General features: G+C 43.3%; 1 protein-coding gene across 2 annotated transcripts in view; it reads left to right on the plus strand.

Moving 5' to 3' along the window:
- Positions 1–26,440, plus strand: part of SUFU (SUFU negative regulator of hedgehog signaling) — a 95,679-nt gene that overhangs the window by 31,718 nt on the left and 37,521 nt on the right. For both annotated transcript variants that reach the window (XM_066554327.1, XM_066554328.1), the window contains exons 4-6: positions 17,939–18,081; positions 20,407–20,492; positions 22,575–22,647. In XM_066554327.1, the coding sequence (XP_066410424.1) occupies positions 17,939–18,081; positions 20,407–20,492; positions 22,575–22,647 (302 nt within the window). The remainder of the gene's footprint in view (positions 1–17,938; positions 18,082–20,406; positions 20,493–22,574; positions 22,648–26,440) is intronic.

Genomic DNA, 26,440 nt, shown 5'->3' on the forward strand with positions numbered 1-26,440 from the left:
CACCTCCTCATTAACTAAACCATGGCACTGAGTGCCACATCCAGTATCTTCTCTCAGCAAGAAAAACACATTTGATTATCCTGAATGAGGAACAGCCATCTGATAAGGTCTCACTTCTCAGCAGAACTTCTAAAAACATTGGAGCTCCATCACAGGCAAATCCCTTCCCATGGTCCTGCAGCCAAGCAGTAGCAATGCATATAGACATGGTGTTGTTGAGATGTGAAAATGTAAAAGTTGTAAGGAATGCTAAGGGCTGGGAGGGCCAAGGAATTAACAGTTGTGAATCATTACTGCTGGTGGAGAATTGCCAGAAAACTGGGAACCAGGGTACCTACAGACCATCCTCTTGCACTGTTCTTTCATAGTTTCATTTACATCAGCAGAATGAATGTTACTTTGAGTGCCAGCACGTGAAAACCTGTGGAATGTCTGATGGCTAATGTACTTGAAAGGCACTTTCCAGCATCACAAGATCTGAATGAAAATATTTAAAGAACATTTTTAACTTAATTTGAGGTCCTTTATAGCTAAAGTACCTTGTAAATCGATGATTATTGAATTTGTAGCATTTGGTACCTGCTGAACTAGTTCATAAATTGCTCAGTAACTTCTGATTCTGCTGATGATTTTCAGTCAGCTGGCAGAGTCTCAAAAGAAAAAGGTCTGGGTAAGAACAGGATTGCTCTGCTAACCTCTATGACAAATCTGAGGAAGTGCCAATCTTTTGGGTATTTTTCTAAATATTGGTAGTCATAGTTCAGTGCCAGCCCAGACTATTGCTTGTCTTTTTGTAACCTTTGCTATGTAGCTGTCTTCCCCAGTTACCATCCAAAATTTGTCACACTTTTCTGTCTTGATTTTTACAACTGTTAAGCATCTAAATCTATGAGACTGTCATTATGTTTTACATTGTTCGAGATTCCCATCCTGCCTAAATTGTATTGCACAGCAGCTTTTTGCTACTGACCATGCAGGGATGAATTCATACTCACATTTTCTGTGCAATGATTGCAGGATCTGAAGAAAACATCTGAATCTAAAGTCTCCCTCTTAGATACAAAATAATGTACATGTTATGTGTCAAGGTATACTAAATATCCTACATCCCATTTGAAACATTTAAGATTTCCTAGACCAGGCTAGTTCTCACAGCAGTTGCTTGTTGGTCACTGTGTTTTCCATTGGTGAGAGGAGGTCTGTCGAATGAAATGGGATTTGGAAGGGTACTTAAGGGCAAACTTCTTGGTGACTAAGTTGGCAGTCAGGGCAGAGACTTCCCTTGTTTGGTTCCTGCAAAAATGCAGTCCCATCTTTTTGAACTTCAAAGCCAAAGAACTGTTCTTAGAATGAAAAGAGTGGTTGTGCCCATGCTTATCAATCTGGCATGAACCATCCTCCGGTGTTATCTTCCGCTTATCTATGCTGGTTTTTACTTTACATCCACCATGACTCTTTAAAGGCACACTGAAACTCATCCATGCTGATGGATTCTAGCCTCTGGGTGTTTAGTTTTCAATTTGCCTTATGAAAAACAACAGTTCTTTCTTTGACTATGTAATTGGGTGTGAGCCAATACCATGCTTATCATACAGTGGTCAAACCACATGCTGGGTTACCTTAGGAAAAGCATGAGCAGCAGATAGAGGGAAGTTATTACCTCTTTGGCATGGCACTGAGAAGGGCTTGCTTCAAATATTGTGTCCTGTTTTGGGCCTTTAAGAGATACTGAAAAACTGGAGAGTGTTCAAGGTGGTCAGGGTTCTAGGACGTGTGAGCCATGAGGAGAGCTGAAGGGAGCAGGGCCAGTTTAGCCTGAGAAGAGAATGTGCAGGGTGATCTAATTGGAGCCTACAGCTGTAGGGAGGGTAGTTACAAGATTGTGGGGTCATGCCCTAGATAGTACATCAAAGGGCTACAGCTCTGAGTTGCTGTATGGGAGGCCCTGGAAAAGCTTCAAGGAAAACTTGCTCACAAGGAGAGTGGCAAAGGACAGAGAATGGTTTATAAGAGAGGTGCTGGAACTCCATTCCTGGAAAGGTTCAGGAATGGCTCAACAAAGCTAAGTTGGTCCTGATCTAGCATTGGGGATGACTCCACTTCAAACAGGGAGGCTGGACAAGTGACCTGCAAAGGCCCCTTAAAATATCATGGAAGTGTTGGATTTTGGGCCTTTTTTTTTCTATGCTGCTTTATGCTCTTCAGCAAGCAGCTGTGTGTTGTCACTGACTGTTACCAACCATTCCTTGCCTTGTATAAAACAAATCTGTGTGCTGTTGCAACAAGTGAAAAAGCTCTAGTTTTATTTTAGTACAAATTTGATTATCACATATCTCTTTGAGAAAGAATTTTCTCAGGCTAAAATCATCTGGTTAATAATAGACATCACATTAATCCTGATAAGATGATGCATTTAAAAGTAAGACTTGTAATGGGGCCTATTTTATCATGTTTCTTCTTGATCTTTCAGGGCAATGCCAGTTGACCACAGCTAGATGCAGTAATTTTCTAATTTATTCAAAGATCTCTCACTCCATTGCTCTGCAGAGTCTCCAGTACTTCTACATCTGACGTGTCCTGCTTTATTTTGTTGTACTCCCTTGAGCTGTCTTGTCTCAGAATGGCAGTGTCCAGAGCAGTTCTCCATTATGTCGCTTCTGGGTAATCAGGCACCCAGTCCTCAGCAGTGTTACTTTCTTTTCTGCCTGGTAGAGTTTCCCCCAGTTTGACATTCTCACTCTGCAGAGCCAAGTGAGCTTCTGCCATTGTTTTTCTCATTTTTTTACAGGACTTCTCTATTCAGATGTTGAAACTTTAAAACTGTGAAGTATTTGAAGGGTTGGTTCTTCTGAAGCCCATTGGGCATGAAGCAGGCTGTGGCATGACAGCATTGTTTTACGTGATGAAAGGTTTCTTTTTGCTCAAGTTCTTTCTGACTGTAGTGCTTAGAGCATTTGTCAAATGAAACTCTGGTAAGCGTTGTTTAACTCTGGTGTATGTACTTTAATGTCATCCTCTTCAGTTGTTTAAAAAAAAAATAAAACTATGGTGTAGCTTTAATACTCCAAAGTAGCCTTAAAAACATTTGAAGAACTGAAACAACTGAAGTAAAACTTACAAATCCACTCTGAACAAGAAGAAAAAGAATAAAATCAGCAGAAACTTTTTGGATGGGCTCCAAGCACTTTGGCATGTCAGAAAATTGTTTACGCTGAAAGCTGTACTAAGAGCTAAATTCTTATCTCTTGATAAAAGCCAACTTTTTAGTTATCATAGAGGTGTGCTGCTGAGTCCAGCTGAAGCTGGGGGAGAGTAAGGTGTAGTCATACTCCTGCTGAGCCTGAGCATTTTCAGGTGGTGACGACTCAGTTGAATATTCACCTAGCAGCTACTGCTGTCCTAAATACTTTTCCTGTGTATTGCAATTGCAAAGCATGTCTCATTGCAAGTGATGTATTTTTCTAACAAATTCTTCTAGGCAAATGAGTGTTGCATTCCTTTGTTTCTCTCTCCTGCACTGTGTCAGTGCTTTAGAAAAGCAATCTTCTGCATTGAATTTCAGGCCTCTTTCAGCCTTGGCTTCTCTGTTCACTGTAACAAGCACTTGGTGCTTTTGATTAAAGGGCAGTACTTACCCTCCTTCAACAACACCAAGCTTTCAAGTCTCAAAGAGTTTTATTTGTGGCTTTATCTGTTCTTAATTTTATCACTGTTTGACCATGACCACAAATTCCAACTCTGTTAGTTTTTAAAAATCCCCAAACCTTCAAACCTTGAAAATGAAACTTTGCACAATTCTGTGACCTTAGCTTGTCATGGTTCATTGGTGTACTGCAAATATCTCATGGTAGAACAAATTTATATTTCAATTCAAATGAAAAGGAAGAAACACTCTTCCTACAGAAAGCTTATCCAGAGCTTACAACAACTGTTAACTCTTTATGTACTACAGTACTAAGACCCTTAATCACTACAGAGGGACTATGGTTTGTGTTTTCCTGAAATTAAAGTTTGCATTTTTTTTTTTTCTCTCTAGGATAAATTTATGTTGTTTCCAAGGGTCAGTCTGATATGTGTGATGAGGGCAATATATTGATGTAGCATGGGAACAAGTACATGTGTGTATTGAGCTCTTGCTGCTTCCATGTTTTTAGCCTGAAGGAAAACAGCTGCAGCCGTCAGGTACGGATTTGGAGAAATGGTCATGAAAACTCATCACGCAAAGAGCCTGAAGATAATGATGTGGCATATGTCATGGTTATATTCTCCACAATGCACAAGCTGTGGTGGGGAATGAGCCCAAAGTATGAAGAGCATGTCCATGAGTTAGAAGCTTGCAGGTTGGCTGAGCTTGATGACATTTTCCCCAGAACATATCAGCATGAGCAGGCTGAGCCCCTGCTGGTTTAGGGGACACAGGCAGCACCACAGGAGACTGGAAAACTGGCAAATACTGTTCTTCACATCCCATTGAAAAACCTGTATCAAAACCAAAACAAACTCCCAAAACAAAACAAAATCCAAACCAAAACAAAAAAAAACACCAAAAAAAGTTTCTAAGTGGTCAATCAGATTTCAGGTCTTAAGAAACTGCTAAGAGAAACAAACCATCCAGAAGGCATCCACAGAATAATGGATGTTCCAGCATGGATTTATCAACAATAAATCAGAAGAAAGTAAGTTACATAGGAAGCAGTGAATGTTGGTTACCTTGATACTGCTGAGGCTTTTTACGTTGTCCCAACAAGTGTGTGAATGAGCTATAACTCTTACACTGAAAGTGGGGCTCAGTGGGATTAGGGGATCTGATGGGGGTCTCAGACCTGCAACCATGAGCCAGCAGGTACCTTGGCACCTGCTGTCCTGCCATACCCACCAGGCCTTGGCTTTGCATCTCCTGGGGTCCAGAAAGCTTCAGAGTAGTAGCCTCAGTGACTCTTTGCTTGCCAACATGTTTTCAAACATTCTTGACACAGGCCAGTTTCTGTGTGTAAAAAAGAAAAAACCAAAACAAGCAACCAAACTAAACCTAAAACAAACTCCTTGCTTCCTTGAATACAAATGAAGCTTCTCTGGCTTGTTTGTAAAGCTGTTTATTTCTTCCCAGGAGAATGACTAAAGCCAAATAAAATGTGCCAGTAATTCATACACATTTTTCCCTGACTGTACCCTTATCTTTTTCTTCCCAACACCAGGCCGATTTATTATTCTCTTCTGGTTGCTATGGCTCTGGAAAATATATATTTTTTTCTATCATCTGTTTATAATATTGACCCGTTTCCAGTGTAGAGCTGGCCTGTCTCCTCTCTAGTATTCCAGGATTTTAGATTAAAATTGTATGGAGATTAACTGTGTTTTTTAGCTCTACAAAGAAGTATAAATCAACATCAATTTCAATTCAACAGAACCTGTTATGCAGTGAACTCTGCTGTGTGAATGCTGAAATTGTTGCACAGTAAATTGCCGTAGGTGAACAGGACACTCAACCAAGTGCACAGGGGCTGCGTGCCTTTATTCTGCAAAGGGGTATGGAAACATGAAGTCACTGGTTCCAATTTAACCCAAGTTTGTCATGGCCAAAAGCTCTCATCATCTGATAGTTATTCAGCAGTCCATGAGAAATTGGTTGGGTTTTAGCCTAATTCCTCTTAGATGTTTCCCATAAAACAAGCTGTTCTGTGAGCAGCAGCTCAGATCGAGCCTGGGCCTTTGCATTTTTGTGCAGTGTCCTGCACTGCTGCAATAAATCCCCTTCTCCCCATAGTGCTGCCTTTGAGCTCACCTCCCCAGTATTTCCCATCCCTCCCCCATCTCCTAAGCCAGCCTTGTCACATCCCCTAGCTTCCAGCTGGGACGTACGTGCTGTGAGTGGTACCAAATGATGTGCTGGCTGACAAAACAAACCGGTTGCTGGCGTGCAGAGTGGTTGGCTGATGAGCTGGGCACGACAGGCAGCTGTCAAGCTCGTGCCTTTGTCCCTAACCTGTAGCTGGCTTCCTCTGGAGCTGGATGGCATTGCTGATGTTGTTGGCAACAGAATTGCCAGATGTAATTCTTGTAAATTGTCATGAAAGGCATTGCAGCGAAAAGTGCTGGCTGCAGATAGACCTGGCCCTTTTTACTCCCCATTGTAGATCTGGGTTCCCTTAGTTAAAGTAATGCAGGTCCTCCCTGCAGGCTTGCAAAGCTTAATATTAAGTAAGTTTGTATTACTGTAATTTTTGGGACCTCTAGAGCCCAATGCTTTTATCCTCACTTGTGATTTTACCCAGCTCTCTTTTGTGGGTGGCTGCAGTGGCACAAGCTTGCCAATCCTTGGAAAGCAGCTTTGCAGTGGCCTTGGCCATGGCTGAGGTTTCCCTGGCTGTGAACTAGTACCAGCTGGTGGCCTGTCCTTCCTCTCTTCATCAGAGTGCTGTCAGGTGTGGGTGGTAAACTGGGAGAGGGCATAGAGCAGGGACACAGCTGTGAATGCCACCACGTGTGTGGTGAGCCTGTTCTTCCTGGCAGCGCAAATGGAGTTGCATGGCCTTAGATTTTGTGTGATTACATTGAATTCACTTCTCTTCCTGTTTCCAGTAGGAAGAGTATTGCCCCTTTCCAATGCTAGAGGCACCCCAGTGCCAGACTCAGCCCTGCCCTTTGCCTCAGAGCACTTCATCAGCCACTGATGGGATAAGCTGGCCATTATTTTTGCTGATTTGTTATGGGTTTAGTGAGTAGCATCTTTCTGGCCTTTGTTTGTGACTTGCTGGAATCTTGGGCAACACTAGAGAATCTCTTCCCTATACATTTAATTCAGCTGCTGTATAGAAAAGCCCCTGCAGCCCTTTGGACAGGTTTGAGATGTGCAGGATGATTTCCCAGGAACATGAGAGGAAGGGACCAGCACCACTGCTGAGTGATATTGCCTTTTGCTTCATCAGCATGCGTGCTCTGAAGCAGGGCTGGGCATGAGGCTCCTCCCAGTCAGAAGTGCAGGAGTAGGAAAGCATGACTGGAACCCCAGGAGTTTCCAAGGACACCTGCGCTCTCATTTTACTTGGAAGATGAAAAGTCTATGTCTTATGTTGTCATTAAGCTAGTTATATAATATAAATTAAAGTATTTTCTTCTCTGCCTCTCTAATCTCCCACAGTTTGGGCTTTTTTCCTCTCCTGCAGTTTGTCTGGATTCATGGTTATTTCCTGTGTCTTGCTGTGGAAGCCACTGTTGTCTCTCCAACTTTTAGTTCTTGGCTGGGAACAGGTCTCTGACCTTCTCCAGCCCCAAAGGATAGGTTCACACTAAGGCACGGAGAGACTTTGCCAGGAGCAAAGGCACAGAAAGCCTTTGTTGCTTATAAAAGACTTTGTTGAAATAGAAGGAAAGCTGTCTTCCCCTAGACTGCTTTACTGATTACATAGTATTTCCAGGCAGTAAGTGAGGGATCTCAGTGCTGCCTGAAAGAGAAGGCTTGTTTGTAGCTGCTACTGCAATTTAGATAAAGTAGGTTTAGGCCCAGTTTGAGTTGGCAAGATTTCAACTGATGCTGTCCCTTTTAATTCTGTCAACTCATGTCCTGTTCCTGCCTGGGAACTGAACTTGGCTTGTTGTTTTTCAGCTGTTCAGTACAGTTCATTCAGTTGGTTTATTTAAAAAAAAAGAAAAAGGAAAAAGAAAGGGGGTGGGAATTTGTCTTCTCTCTCTGTTTTACATCAGTCCATGTGCCCTGATGCTGCTCCCAAAGGGTCAGGGATGAGCACAGCACCAAGACTTGTAACTTTGATACATGGTTATACTTAGAAATGCACAACTTATTTTAGCTTTCATATTGCAGGTGGGCTGCTATTGGGAGGGAGAGGGAGGGAAGAAGCTGGCACAGAGACCTGGAGGAAGCTGTGTGACACATCTCTGTGCAGAGATGGCAGAGGGACAGCCAGCAGGCCCCACGCCCAGGGACGCCTGGATGCTGGCCCCAAGCAGGTGTTCATCCACAGTGGCTGCAGTTCAAGATCAGGACTGATCTGGCTGTTTTCTGCCCAAAGTGGAGGGGAGCCAAGCTCTCTGCAGGAAGCCTTTTCTTCCATCCTACCCAGAGCCTCCCCACTGTAGGGGAGTGAGGAGGAGCCCACATGTTGAGACCAGCAAGCTCTGTGAGGAAGAATGTCTCTTAAGGCTGGAATAAAGGAAGCAGGGGAGAAGCTGCACATGGTGAGCCCTGCCTTGGATAAAAGCTCTGTCCCCTGTACTGAAGGAGGAATGCAGGACAAAGGAAACAGCACAGGGAAGGCAGAAAACTCCCTCTCCTGCTGGTGTGAGGTCCTTTGGCCTCTCATATACAAGGTCTTTGTCCCACCCGGCCTTTCCTGGGAAACGGAAGCAACTGCTTTAGCAGTTAAAAGCTTCTGCAGAGAACAGTATTGCCTCCTCCTATGGAGGAGCTGAAAGCAACAACACAGAGGGATTGTTCTGCAGTTGCAAGAGCATCCTCTCTCACTGCCTGAGTGCAATTGTTTGGGATGCACAGAGGAGAGTTTGAAGGTTACACGTACTGAGTAGCCTTCTGAAAAGGACTGTGTTTTCCCTTGACAGCTGCCAAGCCTATGTTAGATGAAACTGCAGAGTAGAGTAACTGCAGATGAACTGCAGAGCTGGAAGTTGGGTTCACTGTTACATATCCACCTTCTTACACATTCTATTGAAGATCTGTGCAGCAAGTGGTGCTCAAACTGTGCTTTCTGACTAACTCACTCTGCCTGTGAGAGTGGCAGTTTGCAGAGCTCATTACAGACCGTCTTCTGACAGCCTCAGAGCCAAAGATCCTTTGCAGCAGCCTGCTCAACCAGGAGGCAGCAAATGGGCACAGCAGGGGAAGTGTTTTGTTCTTGGTGGGAAAGAGAAACTGGGAGAGTATATTCAGAGGTTGTGGGCAGCCCAGAACCTGAGGAAAGTGGACTCTTGTGCTTTTTGATTTAAAATTAGGGGCTTAAAGGAATCTTCTCAGAACACTTGCGATGGTGTTTCAAATGACGCTCCATAAACAGGCTGTCCATTTTGCATTTGAACCATAAATACAACTCTTGGAATGGAATAAGTGTGTTTTTCTTGCAGTGCTGTAATGGGTTGGTAGAGCTCAGTGGTAATTATTTTATGCAAGCATGTGTGAATGCAGAGTTTTTCTGTTTCCTGCCCTTTGGCCTCCTGCTTTGCCAAAGTAAAACAAAAGTTTGGCCTGTGCAAGCTTTAAATTCCTGAAAATTTAAGGGAAAATAATCAACCACTGAGAAAATGACACAGTGCTCTCTTGAAGACCTCTGCCCTCCTGTCCATTACAAGTCCCAGAACTGATGCCTGAGTAATTAGAACCTTTTTCTGAAAGGGTTATAATGTGATAACTTTGTGAATGTTTTCTCACAGACCATCTGCCCTTTCTTGCAGTTTCTTAAATAATTTTGCTAAAACAGATACCCTGGTGCAGTCTAAGAGTCTCTCTGTCAGATGTCTGTGCTGTGAAAGCTATTCAAAGAAGCTGCTTGTGTGTTCTTTGGGTTCTTCAAAGACAGATCCTGCCTTTGCATTCCTTCAAGCTCCTTGAAAGCTCTTCAACAGAAATGTCTTATAAATGCATATCTAGGGGAAGGTCACAAGTGACTGTACAAGCTTATGGTGCTCATGGGTCCATCTAAATATCCTCCCTTCTCAGTGGCCTGCACATGTGCAAGTATGCAGGAGGTCCAACAAGGAAAAAAGTTTTTCTCACCTGCTGCAGTTCTATTCCCTTCTGTTCCCTGAGGACATTTAAAGGTTGCCAAATGCTGTGGGCACCAGTCTTTGTTCTAGTTGCACCTTGCTGGGAAACATTCAGGTAACTGTAAAACATTCTGGCTTTCCTGTGGCAGAACTCAGGATAAAGTTTGTAAATGACAGGTAAGTATCTCTTCAGACTGGTCATGTGGGGCCACATGATGTGTAAATAAACTGTCATTAAATACCTCTTTTGAGCTGAGTCCTTATCTGACAGGAGATCCTGCTGTATAACATCCTGTCTGGCTCCTGGGGCTCCACCCCATCCTGAGGCTGTTCACTTTTTGAAACTGCTGACGATGTAACTGCCATCCTTTAAAGGAGTGCTGCAAAATGCATCTCCATCCTCCTGAAGGATGCAGAAGACTGGTAGCAGTGCTAGTGGGCAGGGGTGGAAGGGTCTCTTGCCTGACCTGGAGCAAGCACATCACTCCTGCTCCCTTATGGTTGCTGGAACAGGAAGATGGAGAAAGTAAAAGGAAGACTGGGGGAGGGGAAAACATCCCAGCCCTGCAGTACCCAAGGGGAGTGGGTCTGAGTGATGGGGTGTAGAGGAGCAAGAGCTTGGAGCAGCAAACTTCTGTGGGACTGAGAAGAAGCAACTCACATCTGTGTTCATTTTCTTTTTCTGCCATACTCAACAATGCCAGTTAAGTCCTTTCATGCTGCCATGCCTTCTTCCAGCTTCCTCTTTCTGGAGAAGGGAGCCATGCAGATAAATCTGCAGATGGGTGAGAACTGTGTTGTTGTAAAAGCAAGATGAGAGATGCAACCTGCCCTGGACAGTGCTTATACAAAGGGGACAGCAGACACGATGAATGTGCCAGCTCCTGCTGTTTGCAAGAGCTGCAGAAGCCTGAGGGGAACAGAGTTGAGGAGCTGAATGAATTTTTGGGAAGAGAGAAAGTGTGGGAGGAGGTGGCTGGAGGAGCAGGCTGCACAGAGTCAGGGAGAGGACAGGGGGCCCACCACTTGCAGAGGGTGGGAGTGTGCCCTGGGCACTGGAGTCACTTGCTGGGAGCCTGCTGAGAAATTCCCAGAGTTTGCAGTCATGGAAATTGTGTACACACGTAGCATGGGGCAGGAAGAAGGAGTGAGCCAGATATACAGATCTGTAAGGGATGGAAAGAAATGTCTTGGAAATCAGAAGGGGTAGAAGAGGCTCAGAACCAAATTGGTTATTGTACAATAGCATTTAATTTTTTTTCTATATTGCTGCACTCTGCAGTGTGGCAGAAGGCATCTGGGTGCCTGGGGTCTACTTTGTGATAAGAAAAGCAGTATTTGTAACTCCATCAGTGGAAGCTGCAGTACAGTGAGACACATTTTCCTTCATCCCACTGCCAATAGTAGTGATGCCTCTAAGCACAACACAGATAAGTGAGGAATCACCTTGTCCTGCTGGTGATGTACCCTGGGAAGGTGTGGGAGGCTCTTCATTGTGTGTTCAGTTCAAAGAATTAAATGATCAAGTAAGTTTGTATGTGTTTGCATAAATTGATTGGGCTCTTTTGTGAGGGCTGTTAATTTTCCAGATTTAACACCCTGGAGCTGTGCAGTAATCATTTTTGTATTTTCAACCTGCAGAGCAATTTTTTTAAAATAAACTGCATCACGCTTTTTTGCTTTCTGAAACTGTCTTCAAACCTCAGAGGTCAAGCAGTCCTTACAGTAATGGTAATCTGGTTTTTTCCCTGCTATTTTTTTAAAGAACCTTTTATCTAGGCCCCTTGTTTCTAAAAGCCCAATTTGAATCCCTGCAGTGGAGCTATTGTTTAATTGTATTCCTGGGATTTAATTCTTCCTAAGGGATCTTCTCTATGCTGCATGTCTGCAGGAGGCAGCAGCACTGTGTGAATTTGCACCTCTTTGGAGTGCCAGGGCTGGGGCAGCTCCTGTTCCCAAGGCATGAGATAAGGGGCAGCAAAATTGAACTGAAAAAGAAAAACAGGGAGGAGGAAAAGTATTTTTTAAACATAGTGCAAGTATATCACAGCTTGGATTCTGCTAATTCCTTGTATATTCTTAAAACACGTTCATCTTGACTTGAAAGCAAAATTATAAACTAACTGACAGTGGGCCCCACAGATTATATCCCAATTGTTTTTTCCCCTTTACCAATCCATGTGTGCAGTTCTTTGTAGCTTAGAAAACTAAGCTTGAGACTGAATTTGGCATTAATTATCCAGTTTAATGTGGCTGGCAAATGAGTGTAAATAAAGTCTTTTTTTTTAATACTCTGTTTTTAAAAATTTTTCATCCATATAATGAGTTGCAACAACAGTATTACTTTGAGATACTTAGGCACAAATTTCATCTTTAGCTTTTGTATTGATTTATTATAGCTAAAATCTTTGCATGCATGCTTATATTTATTACTGAGCTAGTTAGAAATATATTAAGTAGGTCTAGTGAAAAATATAGCTATTACATTTCAGCATTGGACTCTGTGTTTGCCCTTAGTTTCTCTCAATTAATTCTAGCTGTTTGGTCTGCAAAATGGTACTGAAAAGCAGCATCAAATCTTACTTGTGACAGATTGCCAGATTGTTTTTTTTTTTAACAAAGCCAGACTGAATATTAAAAATGTGTTGGAGAAAATGCATTTATATAATAAATTATACAGACCATATACATGGGGCAATGGCAATGCAATAAATTACGTTGTTTCTGTAAGTATTGGATAAGCTGCATTCAATTTAAATGTCTGGCTGCATCACTGTCATGCTGGTCAGGAATTCACTGGGGGCCTTTTTAACATTCCTGCACCCATAAGTCATGGAGTTAAAATCCTTCTTTGCCTTCAAATACTCAATTTCTCTGAGTTATGCAGGCTGACATCTGTGACTCGCTGCCTGCAGTTTAGCTGAGATCTCTGAGTCAGGTTTGTAGCCCTTAGAGCTGCCAGTTTTCACACTGCTGAGCACTGTGGATAATGTAGGTCTGGCTTTGTGAGGGATGTGGTCATCTTGTTTGTGTGCCAACATCCCCTGTGCCACACACTGATGCAAATTTGCTGGGGTGGTTTTTTTGTTGGATTTTTCTTTTATTTTTAGACCAAGGTAGCAGAGAATTGCCAAGCATTGTGTAAGCATAGCTTAGCAACATCACTGCTCCAAGGGCATGATCCAGGTAGCTCTGCTTTTGCAGGGGACAAGCAGGACTGCTTCTTCCAGCATCATCTTGCACATGTCCCCAAATAAAGTGACCATGTACTGATGGCCTGGCTTTCCCCAGAAACAGAATAAACAGAAACATGCTCTTGAAGGATGTAAGTGGCTGTTTTGCCAACACCAGGCAAATGTAGTTAGTGTACTTAGGGCTTCTCCCACTGTGTGCTGTATCAGCTGCTAACTTGTAACACACTGTCCAGGTGGATTTATCTGGTTACTTACTCAGGCCCCTCTGTTGCTGATTTTAGCTGGCATTTGGAAGGAGGAGGTGTTTTAGATACAGAGGAATGATCAGGCTGCAAATCTGTTCTTCTAATTTTAAAATTTATCTCAAGAAATATGTGGCGGGACCATGTCAGAAGGGACAAGTTTCTGGCCTCTGGATTAACCAGGGTGGTGCAATTTGAACTGCCTTGGAGCCAGACAGGCTGGGGACAGGAGTCTGCATGGACTGGAGAAAGGCTTAAAGTTGTCTTGCTGTCTTCTTGCTGGTGGAACAACATCAGCTCTTTGTTTTCCTCCTTAAGTTGCCAATGCACATGCAAGAGAAGATACTGGACTCCCAGATGCCCAAAGATTGTTTGCCATCTGCTCTGGGTGCAGGGTAGCCAGCTCACTGGAGGTGTTCCCTGACTCACTTTCAGCCTGGAGCTGCCTTTAGGATGGAGATCTCTCTCAGCTCCTGGTACTTCTGTAAGTTTGCTGTCCTTTTCAATTTACTCCCTGTGGTGATTAAGGGAGTAAGGACTTGTAGCAGGATCCCATTTATGGAAAGCTGACAGGTTTAAAAAAGGAATTGAAAATACAGTTGGAAGTAATCTGTGTTTCTCTCTAGAGCCAGGTAACACCACTTGAGCATAGATTGCATGCATTATAATGTTTATGAAACATCCCGAGGCCAAGAATATGACTTGGTTTTATTTCTTTAGGCATGAGCTATATTTAGTCAAATTAAAGGAGGGAGGAGGAATTCACTCCAAGAAAATACATGAGCAAAGTTAGACAATGAAAATTTACTAGTCTACAGTGGAATGGTTCCCTCTGAGTTATTTCCCCAGTTCTCATTACAGAGCAGTTGGATAGTAAAGTTAGGAGAGATTGTGCTGCTGAATTATGACTGTTGCTGCATGAAGGAACCTTACCTGCTTTATGTGAGCTGTAAAAGAAAATTGATAATGGCATTTTAAAGGCTTCAAAATATGGGTGGCTTAACAGAGTGGTCTGGTATAACTGCTGCTTTTGCATAAGAGAATAGTACAAGAGCTGGTCTATGGCAGATTTAGAGACTTTTCATTTTTGTAGAGATAGAGAGAGACTTCTATAATAGACTTGCTGTTATAAAATATGAACTAAAATAGTAAGTTTGAATTTAAATGTTTTAATAATTTCCTTGTTGAGTTCTTATGAAATCAATACCTCCCTATAAAGCAGTTGGATTTCATGAAATCACCAATCCTCACCAGAAAGAAAGAAAAGTCAGTGTTTTTTGTTAAAACATAAAGTTGCAGGAAAAGAACCAGTTTCAAAATTGTGAGGATGAGTCACCTTGCTGTGCTAGGTTTAAGGCTTGTTAGTTAGTGCCTCTTCCAAGCAGGAAGGGTGCAAGAGTCCCAGAGGGTTTTGTGAGCAAGCCTGTGTATTTACAACACATCCCCTGCTCCCATGGTAACTGCTGAAGGATATGAATTTATCCTGGGGCAGATTGGGTACCTTAGCTCATCCTGTCATGGAGGGAACACAAAGCCACCTCAGGTTTACCACAACGCAGAAGTATTCAGCAGCAGTCAGCTTCTGTGCAGTAAATCAGAGCCTTAGTTTACTCCTGAGGATTTGCTGTTTTATCCATAGGCTAAAATAATTTGGATTTAACTTTTTAACATATTTTCTTTTAGTTCCTTTGCTTTTAATTTCTCCTGTTGATGGCTAGATAATTTCTGTACTTTGCCCGCTGTTATATGGATTTGACAATTACCTGGTCATGTCCTGGAACTTTTTCTGATGACTGTTGGTTTTGCTGTGGTCCCCTAAAGAGACGAGGCTTATCCAGTTGTGGTGTTCTCATCCCTGTCTTGTTTTGAAAACATGAGTGTGAAAGGTAGGAAGGGAGGATACCGTATACTCTCCCTGTTTCCAGCATGAGGCAATAGAAATTATTATCTAGCCCTTTATTTCTGTAATTTCTTAGTTTTTGTGGTTACAAGTTATGTAATCCAGGCTGTTCTCAGTGCTGCAATGGTCTCTGTACAAGAGTTGATCTTACATCCCACATGGGTGACAATGCAGCAAGTGGAAAGCTGGGTTTCAGGGTGTAATACCAAGTTTCTTGAACTCTCACAGGTTTTAATTTGGCTTCTTGTTATTTGCAGATTTTTTTTTGGTGTGATTTAATTGAGTAGTCAGTGTGAATTTTGTGGTGTTCGTGTGTATGCAAGGGAAAGGGAGATTTTCTAAGTGTTCAGTGTTCACATGGCCATAAACAGGTGGGTTTCCAGCAGAGACATTTGCATTTGAAAACCTGCTCTAACCAGGCTGGGCTTTCCCAGGAGAAGCAGCACCAACAGTGAAACGCAGCGATCGATCAGCATAGAATTGTGTGAGCATTTGATGGGCAAAATGTTGTGGTATAAAGACAGGGCCCAAGAATAAGCTCTTTGTGGCTTTGTTTCATTCCTGAAAACTGTGACTGAGAGGCTTTTATCATTTTAAAAAAATTAATCAGCCACATTTTGTCTAACTTGGAAAATATCACAAGATATCCCTTGCAACATTATAAGTGCTGTTTCTTTAACCAGATTTTGATACTAAAAATCATTTTTCATTTTTCTGCTTATATTTCCTCATCTCTAAAAGTAAAGTAATATTTGAACCAGTCCTTTTGGTCCCAGAGCTGGAAGTGTGTAATTTAGTGTACATAACGATAAACCCTTTGAAGCAGCTTGCATTCACTATGTTTTCTTTCTTTCCTAATTTTAACTAAGGAAAACATTCCCTTACTGATCACAGCACTTCTGTTACATGCCTCATTTTTCAGGCTAAGTTCCTTATGGTAGTTGGAGTTTATTTTAATTCGTAATCAAATGAGCTGTCCAGGAAATTCATCTGAAAAAACATATATAACAAATGTTCAAACCCACACCAATGGGGACACCCAGTGGAGACACAATGAGTTGCCCAAAATTACAGCCAGGAGCAGGCCAGCAGCTCCTCATCAGGGAGAGGACTGCAAATATTTTTAACCACAGCAGTTCTGAGGGAGCTCTCATAAGTTTACCTGCCTGCTGCTGAGGGCTCCCTTGGAGCATCCTGCCTTTGCTGCCCTTGCACAAACCCATGCTTGTCATGGCAATGAATAAAGTCTGTTGGAGAAAAAAAAATCTGAAAGGATTTTTTTACTAAAAGTTGTCATTAAAGGAATTATTAATAATAAATTTGGTCCTGATGCACAATTATTGCAATGGGATGTGCAAGCACCCAGTTCCTTGGTGGTGCTGTTTAATGTGACAGGGAATGAGTTGCAATTCCTGGCAATTCAAAAAGCTTTTCTCTTGCTGTTGCAGACACTGCCATGTTCATCTATTAGCCCTGTAGATATTTAAGGGCTGTGCTGTTGTGATGTGTTTGGAAGGTCATGTGGGAAGGTTAGGTGAAGATCCAGGACCATGGGGAGGGCACCTCTCTGAATTGGATCCTGCTCCTGTAGCATAGGAAATGCTCCAGTCTCAACAGACAGCAACTCAAATAACCACTGTTTTCCAGTCTGCACTGGAATTCTTTGTCCTCTTCCAGTGGGCAAGGCCTCCTTTCCTGCTGAGTTCTAAGTGTGGCCTTGGGAGAGACCACAGCGAGGACAGCAGCCCAGACTGCCTTCATGGATGAGCTTGGTCAAGGAGAGGGGCACTGGGCCTGCCACTGACTTTGGAAGCAAGCAGACAGTACTCAGTTCATCCCTGGAGCACTACACCTATCTCAGAGGGCAGAATGTGGATTCCAGGTTGTTTATTTGTATGTACAATAAGCTCTGCTTGGACAAGCACAACACCCAAGATAAAAGCAGTCGGCTAGGCAGCATTACCACACATGCTCCAGGAACTGCATGCAAATGGAGTGTGCTTTAATTGCTGTGAATGTGGTCATGGCTGGTTGTTTTACTTCTAGTTCACTCCGAAAGCAAGCATTAGCCTTTCCTGTGATGGGGCTGCATCAGACAGATGGGTTCTGGTGTGCCTTCTGGCATGCACTAGCTGTGGAACATGGGATTATCTGGGGTTTTGTCTTTCTAAGTAGGAGGGGAGGAAAAGAAAGGAATGCCTGCCTTGTTTTGATGCAGTCTGTTCTGACATAGAATGAAATTTATAGCCTATTGGTTTTCTCATTGTTTGGGAAAGAAGAAACATATTAATTCTAATTCTGCGCCAGAGCCGCCCAGACAACTAGGAGAGAGTGATTTTGACTTACACTATCACAAGTTGGGCAGCAGAATTTTTATTAAATATAAATTATTTTATTAAATATAGCAGGGTAGTATTCGTGTTTAATTCAAATTTGAGAATATTTTCTCTGTGGCAAATTAAGAGTGTGAATTGCTGTGGCATTGGGCATCCAGTAGGGCCTGCTGACTTTCTGTGCCTTCTCAAAAAAGGAGACTAGTAGTAAATGAGAGACAGGCTAATTTTATTTGCTAGTATTTCCTGTTGGGCTTAATATCAAAATAGGACGGTGGTTTTGTCTACAGGACTCAAGAGTGGGCAATTTTGAAATCGGTGTTGAACTCAGATGACTCCATGAGACTCCATTCCTGTTTCAGGTGGTTCAGAGGCTCAGCAGAGCTGGCCAGGGGCAGTCACTGTGAATAGTGACCAGTGACTGTCCCAGCCTGGGCCAGAGGTCCCTGCCTGGCAGCAGTCAGGAGCAGCTGCCAACAGAAGGAATGTTCTAGCAGACTTCACAGACTAAACATTTCTTGTTTCCTGTCCTTGCAGAAAACACCTTTTGCAGCGGTGACCACGTGTCGTGGCACAGCCCTTTGGACAACAGTGAGTCTCGAATCCAGCACATGTTGCTGACAGAAGACCCCCAGATGCAGCCAGTGCAGACCCCTTTTGGGGTGGTCACTTTCCTGCAGGTATGGCCCAGCCACCGCGGCTCCCACTGCCACCTCCTGGGCGTGCAGTGCAGCTAACATTGCTTTGAGCTATGTAACTCAGATATTTATTATCCTGTCTTCAGTTTCAAACATGAACATTGAAAAAAAAATGTTGAGAGAAACAGTTTTAAAAGCTAATGTAAAGATAAATGAAAATTAATTCTATGGTAATATTAGTAAGTGATCCACTGGTTTGAATGCCAGGAAGAGAAGAGTTTGGAGCAGGACTTGGAGCTGTTTTAGCAGTACTTAATTGCAAAAATGTAGCTTGCACTACCGACACAAAGATTCTTTAGAGGCTGAGTTTTCCTGTATTGATCTACTGTTTAAGAAAGGTTCAGGTTTGCTTTGCAAAAGAAACACTAAAAAAATCCCTTGTGATTTAACTCTGCTGTTCAGCATGGAGAGCTTCTGTGGCCAAACAGGTTTGCTTGCTTTCCCAAAGTCCTTCTCAGCGATGCTTCTTAGATAGGGGCTGCTTTGGATATTTTTAAATTGCATATTGGGTTAATAGCCTTAGTGGAAGAATGGCATAGTTTATGCCAACTGCTGATTTCTTCATGCTCTGTGGAAAAGCTTCCATCCTGTGGGAAAATGCAAGTGTCTGTATTTTACAATTCAAGCTTCTAGTTCCTCCCATTTGTCTTTGGCTGTAGTTACAACATGTAAAAGGAAGTTCTGTTACCACAAACCTGCACAAGACAAGTGCTCTGCAAGGCTTTTCTGAGGTGCCCAAATGTCTGTGTTTTATCAACAAAAACAAGGTGGGTGTGAGATTAATAAGTGCAAGGTGAGTTGTGGGACCTGGAAGGAGAGACAGAGAGCCAAGCTAAGCAGGATAATCCCTGGCTGATTCTCCAGTTAGTACTATGTTAGTCCTCATCTCTTCTTTAGTGCCCAGCTGTCTTGAATCAAAGAACAGTCAGCTTGCTGCATCCTGAGGCCCTTGGCCTCTAATCTTCCACAACACATACAGCTGACTTGGTTTTCCCCTTTGTTTGATGCTTGTTGTTATGAATTTATTTTGACCCATGAGGATAAATGATTACAAAAAGCAAAGAATGAACACAAAATAATTTCCTGTTTAGAGTCTTGCTGTTTGTATGTAATTAGTGAGTGAAGGCCCAGGGAGGGGTGTCCTGAGGCAGGGGTGATTCAGGCTGTTGATGGAGGAAGCCTGGAAGATGGGTGGGGATGAAGTGCACCTCCAAGGGCTGGGTCCTGACAAAGTGAACTGTGCAAGGGGCAGGAGAGGTGGGGGTGTGCAGAGCTGGGTGCCTGCTGACATGAGAGTTTTCCACGTAGATCTCTATCAGTGCAGTTATGTGCCTACAGCAGAAGGCACATCCTTCTCTCTCCTTGCTGCTCTTCAGAGCTTAGTTTCTAGTTTTCCTCTTTTCTGATAAAACATTAGTTGAACAGATTTTGTCAAAAAATTCTGTGTTGTTGGAAAAGACTTAAGAGTATTGAGGAAGAAAACAGAAGGCCGTGGCAAAAAATATTTTTCATCTCAGGGTGAAACATTGTGCTCAAAGGAACAAACCAGTGGTTGATACAGCAGGAAGAAATTGCCTTCTGCTATCAGCTGAAGGGTGTTTCACCCCTTCATTTGAAGCAGCTGATCTCAGCTGCTGTTAGAGAGACATCTGGTATTGCTCAGTGTGGCAGCTCCTATCCTGCAAAGCAAACACATCCTGCATTATACAGGAAGGCAGAAGTGTGCAGTTGCCTGCAGTGACAAGTGGATTATGTGGTGTATAAGCAGCTTTACTTTATGGTGCTGGGTAAGATGTAACCAGTCAGCAAACTGAGTTGGTCAAGGATTTTATGAGCACCAAAGCAATCCCATGTGGCAGCAATTCCCTTGCCTGGTTGAGATTGCTTGTGCAGTATTGCATTTGCCCCTAGCAATCAGATGACAGAGCAGTGTTTGTATGTGCTCACCCCTAACCTGTCTTGCTCTGTCCTGTCTGTGTGGACTTGATTGAAAAGTCAAGCAGACTAGTGTATAAACCCTGATTTGTCACCAGACCCTCTTCGTTGTTAAATTCACACACTCTGTACAAGATTAAATGTTACATGACCAGGGCGCTTCACATGGTAAATGTAGAGAGAGAGAGAACAAGGTCTTGTGGGATCCCACTGTTGTCTCAGGCTCCATTTGTCCTGGCATATCTGGTTAGATTAAAGAAATGGTGCTTCTCTATATGTTCACTGTTTGATCCAGTACCACGTGGCACATTTTCTCCACAGTTCTTTCATGGTTCCCACCCAGTTTAGTATGTCTGTTGTTATTTATTACAGATTGTTGGGGTTTGCACTGAGGAACTGCATGCAGCTCAGCAGTGGAATGGTCAAGGGATTCTGGAACTGCTTCGGACTGTCCCAGTGTAAGTGGTCCCATAGCCCATACAGGGGAGCATTTCTATAGAGAACAATTCAGTTGTTTATTTTTATTAACAATCTTTAACTTGCTGATGGAACTTATTTAATCTATGCTGTAGCAAGAGATGGGAATTCACTGCAAATCTGTTCTCACGCACAGACACTTAGATGGCAAATTAATGCATGTGGAAGTCCACATGTTCAGGGTGAAAGAGAATGAGGTCTTGAAAGCTTAATTTCCTTCTTCTTATGCCTGCAGGGTTTTCTCATTGGTTCTTCCTGGGATAACTGTTACTGGTGACCTTGCTGTTTAGTTCAAAGAAAGGAAGGAGAGGGTCTGGCTTACAAAACTGTCTGGAAGTACTGTCTAAAAGTGAGAAAGTCACTCTCAAACTTGGCCCACTCTTGGTGGGCCAGTTTGCAGCAGGAGGAGCATTCATGAAAGTGAAGTTAATTGTTTTGCCATGGGAGAAATAACAAAGATGATGTTGGGTTGAGGAAGAGATGGGTTTTAAATGGTAAATTATATGTTGATGCTTTGCTGCCGGAGTGCAGCTAAATCTTTTTGGCTTGCAGGTACTTTGCTTAAACATTTTTAAATTCATTGGAAGTTATTGCCATGTGATTGTAACTCAAAAAGCCTTACTTTTTAAAGCAAAATAGTTCTGAATATTTGTTTCTGGGCACAATAGTACACTCTCTAGTGTCACAATAGCTTTGAATTGATTGATTATTTGGAGGAGCTGGACTTTTTTAACTTGAACTTTTCCCTTTTAGGCACAAGTGCAGATACTTCATGCAAATGCCCTAGAGTAGAGTGAATTTGTTCAATTTGTTCAGCTGCAAGCTTTGTTTCTGGGTCCCTGAGACAATAAACACTGCCTGCAGCTCCCTTAGCTTCTCTTAAGTCAATACAGATACACCACCTCTCTCCTCAGTCTGTTCTCATGTTGGTTTTTGGCTTTTGTGCTGTGGTATAAGCACCTTTCCAAGGTAAAAAACGAGACCCAAATGTTCATTGTTTGAAGACAAAGCTGCAAGCTACTAAGCCATTGATGTGGAATTGGGGTAAAAGTCTCTTGCACCCCAGTGAGGAACTGTGGCAGGTCACACCCCTGCAGTTAATAATTCACAACTTCCAAAGTGATGTGAAAAAGCAAGTGGCTATCCATGCATCTGAAAACCTGTGAAATATTAACTTTTTTTGCTCCCACTCTTAAATGTTTTAGGAGACTAACACAAACTAGGCCAGAGGAGGGGGCTTTTGACTGCAGTAACAATGTATCTCATGAAAAAAATGAATTTTTTTATGGCAGTTCCAAAAGACTTCAGTTTTTACTTCAAATGAAAAGCACTATCTAAGGCTGACTTCTGCAGTCTGGCTGCACTATGACCCAAAGTGAAGTCTCTGAGTATTTAATCTTCACAGTAATCTGTTTCCTATCACCTTTGTTGGGAAACACCTTGAGCCTTCCAACTTTTATTGCTAATGATAACAAAGATTTCCCTGAGCCATCTGAGTACTTAGCCATGAAGTACCAACTGAGTAAAATGTCTGTTGTGACAGTATTTATCAGAGCAATAAGCTCTTTGTGGTACTGAACATGACTGCCAATCTTGGCAAAAAGTGCAGTCCCACTGGGGCCCTGCTCTATTCTTAGATATGTAATAGAGGAATAAATCTTGACTCCATGCCTTGCCCATCTTTCTTTGACTCAGGCTACACTGGACTTCTCAGTCCCAGTTCGTTTCCTGTAAGATTAAAACTCCTCTCGTTCTTGTGTGAGCAAGGGGGCCTGCACAGGGGATAACAGCCTGTGTCAGTCCTGACTGCTGTGCACGTCTGGGTGCTGCCAGACACTGAGCAGATTAACTGCTAGGTCATGGAGGGCTTTTATTATTTATTTATTTGGAAAATGTAAAGGGCAAATGCATGCTGTGGGATGTATACACCACACAGAGGGGTTTCTAGGCTTATTTTAAACCCTTATCTTGTGCTTCCTTGCAGTACAGGTCCACTCTGAGGACCCTGCTGGAAAGTTCTAATTAAAGGGCTTGTTTGGTTCATTACCTGTCTTTCTTTGTAGAGCTGGAGGCCCCTGGCTGATAACAGACATGCGAAGAGGAGAGACCATATTCGAGATTGACCCACATCTGCAAGTATGTCTTTAGTTTATAAAATGTCATGTCTCTTGTAGGAGCCAACTGTTATACAACAGTTCTAATATTTTCTGTAAAGGTGCTTGGATCTTCTCAATGTTTTGTAATAATCCTGGAAAAGTCTTAGAAACTCTTTGCCCTCTTAGAGGTAGTTCAAGAGGGATTGTCCAGTCCCACATGAATGGCAACTCTAGGAAGAAAGATAGAGAAGAGAGACTAGGAAAATGGAATCTCCAATTTGAGACAAATTGGAGATATTGGATTGGATATTTTAGAAAGGAGGAAGAAAGAAGATGAGGGACAGAATAATACAAGATTTAGGAATGGTACACCAGGAAATTCCTCCTTCCTTTTATGTGCAAGTGTAAGGAGATATAACATGTAGAAATCTCAAAACCAACTATTTTTTCACAGCAAATGTGATAGTGTAGCTCATTCCTGTAGGATATCACTTGAGGCCAAGTAGTTAGTGTGGACTGAGAAATTATGGGAACCCAAAAGTACCACATGCAGCTATTAATAATCCGTGCAGGAAGAGCTATTAAACCTTCTTCTTCAGAGTTCAATTTAATTTCTGAAATTTAAAGATAAGAATAGGACCTCTATGGAGAGGTTACTGTACTGTGGACTTCTCCTGATCCATGCATTTGGGAGACAGTTCTGCAATCCCTTCAGCAGAGCTGGAATACATGGTACTGGAATGCATGTGTCCCCAGCAAATCCAGTGTGGTGCTGGCCATGTTTCAGTGAATCACTTAGTATTTGCCTTTAACAGAGAACTTGTGGCTCAGCCTGGTAGGGCACGTGCAAATGTGCATGTTTTATACAAGCAGTTGCTTATGGTCTGCATGTCTGTATCTGATTATTCTTAGTTGCATCACAGCAACTTTTACTTTGAAAGCTTAAGAACAAAACCAAATTCTACTTTTACTGGTTTTAAGGATTTGTTCATCTAGAATAACCCCAGTCTGAGAAACACAAAAAAATGTTCCACAAATGTTCCACAGTGTGGGAGCTAATACAACTGAAAGTCCCATAAAGTTTTTAGACTTTCCAGAACCTTGCCCTCTCCCCTCCTGGAGGTGTTTCTGTTGTCTGCACACTGGTGATTCCTAATGATAACAAGGTTTTCTACAATTTACTGTAAATGAAAAATAGCTCAGCTTACTGGAATCTGAGTCAGCCAAGGCAAGTTAAGGCAAATAAAAGAGTACCTCTGCCTCACCAATGTGTCCTGCTGCTGAAAGCTGCTACGTCTGTGGTCCTTCCGGACTTCCTCGCATGGAGCACATTCCTGTTTCTGTTCTCTCTTGCCCTTGCAGAAGTGCAGATGGGCAGGTGTGTGTGTGCACACCTCCCTCCTGCTCTGCTGCTGCACCCCCAGGGATTCATAGAACAAAATCTGCCCCCAAGTCCCACAAAGAGCCTCTGCTGAGTGCAGGGAGCAAGGCTGTGCCAGACTGCCTTCAGCCCTGTCATATGCCTTCTGCTCTAATTAGTGGGGAAAGGATAAAGTGTCATTTTCTTGGTGTTGGTGGAGGGTGTGTGAGACCAGAAAGGCAGCAGTGGAAGAGGGGTGGAGGGGTGGGAGGGAACAGGCAGAGAAACTGGACAACTTTCTTGGGAGCCAGCAAGCGTGTTGTCTGCCTGGGAAGCAGGCAGAGCTTGTTTGGAGGCTGCATTGTGTCTTGTGGGAATTGGTTGAGGCCTAAACTCAGCCCTGGCAGCAGCAGCTGTACTTTCTGTTCGGAGCTGCTGAGAATGGATCCCAACTAAGATGTCATCCCAGGATGTCGGCAATTAACACTGTGGCAACGCTGGCTGTTTTCTGTTCAGCCAGGCTTCCCTGTAGGCCATTCAGATTTCCCTGGCAGCACTGTCAAACAATTCCTGTCGGTCCCCAGCTCTGTGCCTATTCTCAGTGCTTTGCTTCTGTTTAGCAGATATCTCAGAAGAGAATAAAGCTGATTTGAATTTCCTGAGTTGTGGTTGCCGCTCTGCAGGTCACACTGCAGTGCTCTGGCTCGTTTAAAAAGGGATCAATGACTTAGAGCCTCAGAGCATCCCTCCCACATGCTGAGAGGAAAATGGGACAGAAATATCCTTTCTTTGAGGAAGGAAAGAGCTGAACCTCCTTTGCCCTGGGCTCCTCCAGCCTCCTGTTCATGCTGCCCTTTCAAGGAAGGAAGAACAGCTCCTCAGTCCAGGCAAATCTTTGCTGGCTAAAGGTGGGGTAGAACTGTGAATTGCCAGAGCTATGAGTCTACACTGATTGGTTTTTTTTTTTACTTTTCCCCTTTTAACATCAATACTTGCAAACATTATGAAACAGGCATGCAAATTAGGCTGCCTTAAGCCAGCTCGTTTCCATCAGCTCCCCTTGATCTCCAAGGGATGCCAACAGAGCAGCACTTCTTCCCCTGAGGAAGTGCTCTGTGAGCCAGCTGAGCTGCAGATGAGAGTCCTTCCCCCTCCCCGAGGCTCTGCACTGTGTCCACAGGGTCTGCCTGGGAGTGGGGCCCTGGCTGCAGGGATGGGGGAGCAGATCCCACCAGAGCCTCACAGCCCTCTGGCTCCTTCTTCTCCGTGCTCAAGAGCAGGTTTAGTGGCTCTCTCATGCTTCCCCAATGACTGGGATAAAAAATAACTTCGCTGACAAGCTACACCTCCCCAAGCCAGCTCATTTGGGTCCTCACAGAGCAGCATGGAGGGTTCCCAAAGGAGCCACGTGCTAAATCTCAGAGCATTGTCTGCATATGTAGGAACGGATGTACTTTTATTTCTTTCCCCACAACTTCTATTTCTGGGTGACACAACTAATTTTATGTTTAGGATAAAACAAAAGAAAATCACAGCAGATTTATTATTTCTCAGATTTTCCTATTACGTTTTCAAGAAGCCAGTTTCCCCTGACGCTGGAGGAAGATCCTAACAAGGGGAGAAAAACAGAAGAAAGGCAGTCTCTTGAATGCTTAAGTCTAAGTCAAGACTGCTCTGGTCCTGCAGTCAGCCACAGGCTCCTACCTCAATTTTGGGCCAAAGAGCGGGTTTTGGGAGGTGATCCAGATGAAAAAAAAAAAAAAAGAGTTGGCTCAAGGGAAGGGATAGGAGCACATGGAGGAGGGTGGGACTGCAGTCATTGCAAATTACATCAACTTAAACCGCTGTGCAACCACACCCTGAATGCTTGTGTTTATCTTTGAGCTGCTCAAATCCTCTCTTGAATGGTCACAAGAACAAGCAATGCTCTTCCCAGGGTGCAGCATGCACAGCTGGGCAAGGGGAGGGATGTATATGGGTTTAGGGTTTAGTCTGGAAACTGTTTCTTGGGGACAGATTTTGCAAAGAGCAAAATGTTCGCACAATCTCATCTTCAGTGGCAATGTCAAACCAGAGGGTACTTACATGGGGTGGAGAGATCCTCTCCCACTGTGTGTGACACCACTCTGGTCTCTCCTCAAATCTTTGACGTTTCTTGGGACTGCCTGCGTTTGGAGGTGACACAGATGTATGCAGAGAGATGCAGATCTTGCTAGTGCCACTGAGCAGCACCAGAGGCAACACCCCTTCAGAAAAGGTGGAAGCGAGCCTGGCTGGTTCGGTGCCAGGGAAGAGGTGCCAGGCCTTCCTCGGTGTAGCACAGCCCCGAGTTTGTTCGGCTCAACATTACCCCCTTGTGGGTCACAGGTGGAAATTCAGACTGATGCCCATGTCCAAGAAGGTGGAACTTCCTGAAGAAGTTTTGGCTGTAGCTTAGGGCAGTCTTGCTGGCAACAGATGCACATGTCCTTAA

This window comes from Molothrus aeneus, chromosome 8 (genome assembly GCF_037042795.1).
Source record: "Molothrus aeneus isolate 106 chromosome 8, BPBGC_Maene_1.0, whole genome shotgun sequence".
Lineage (NCBI taxonomy): Eukaryota > Metazoa > Chordata > Aves > Passeriformes > Icteridae > Molothrus > Molothrus aeneus.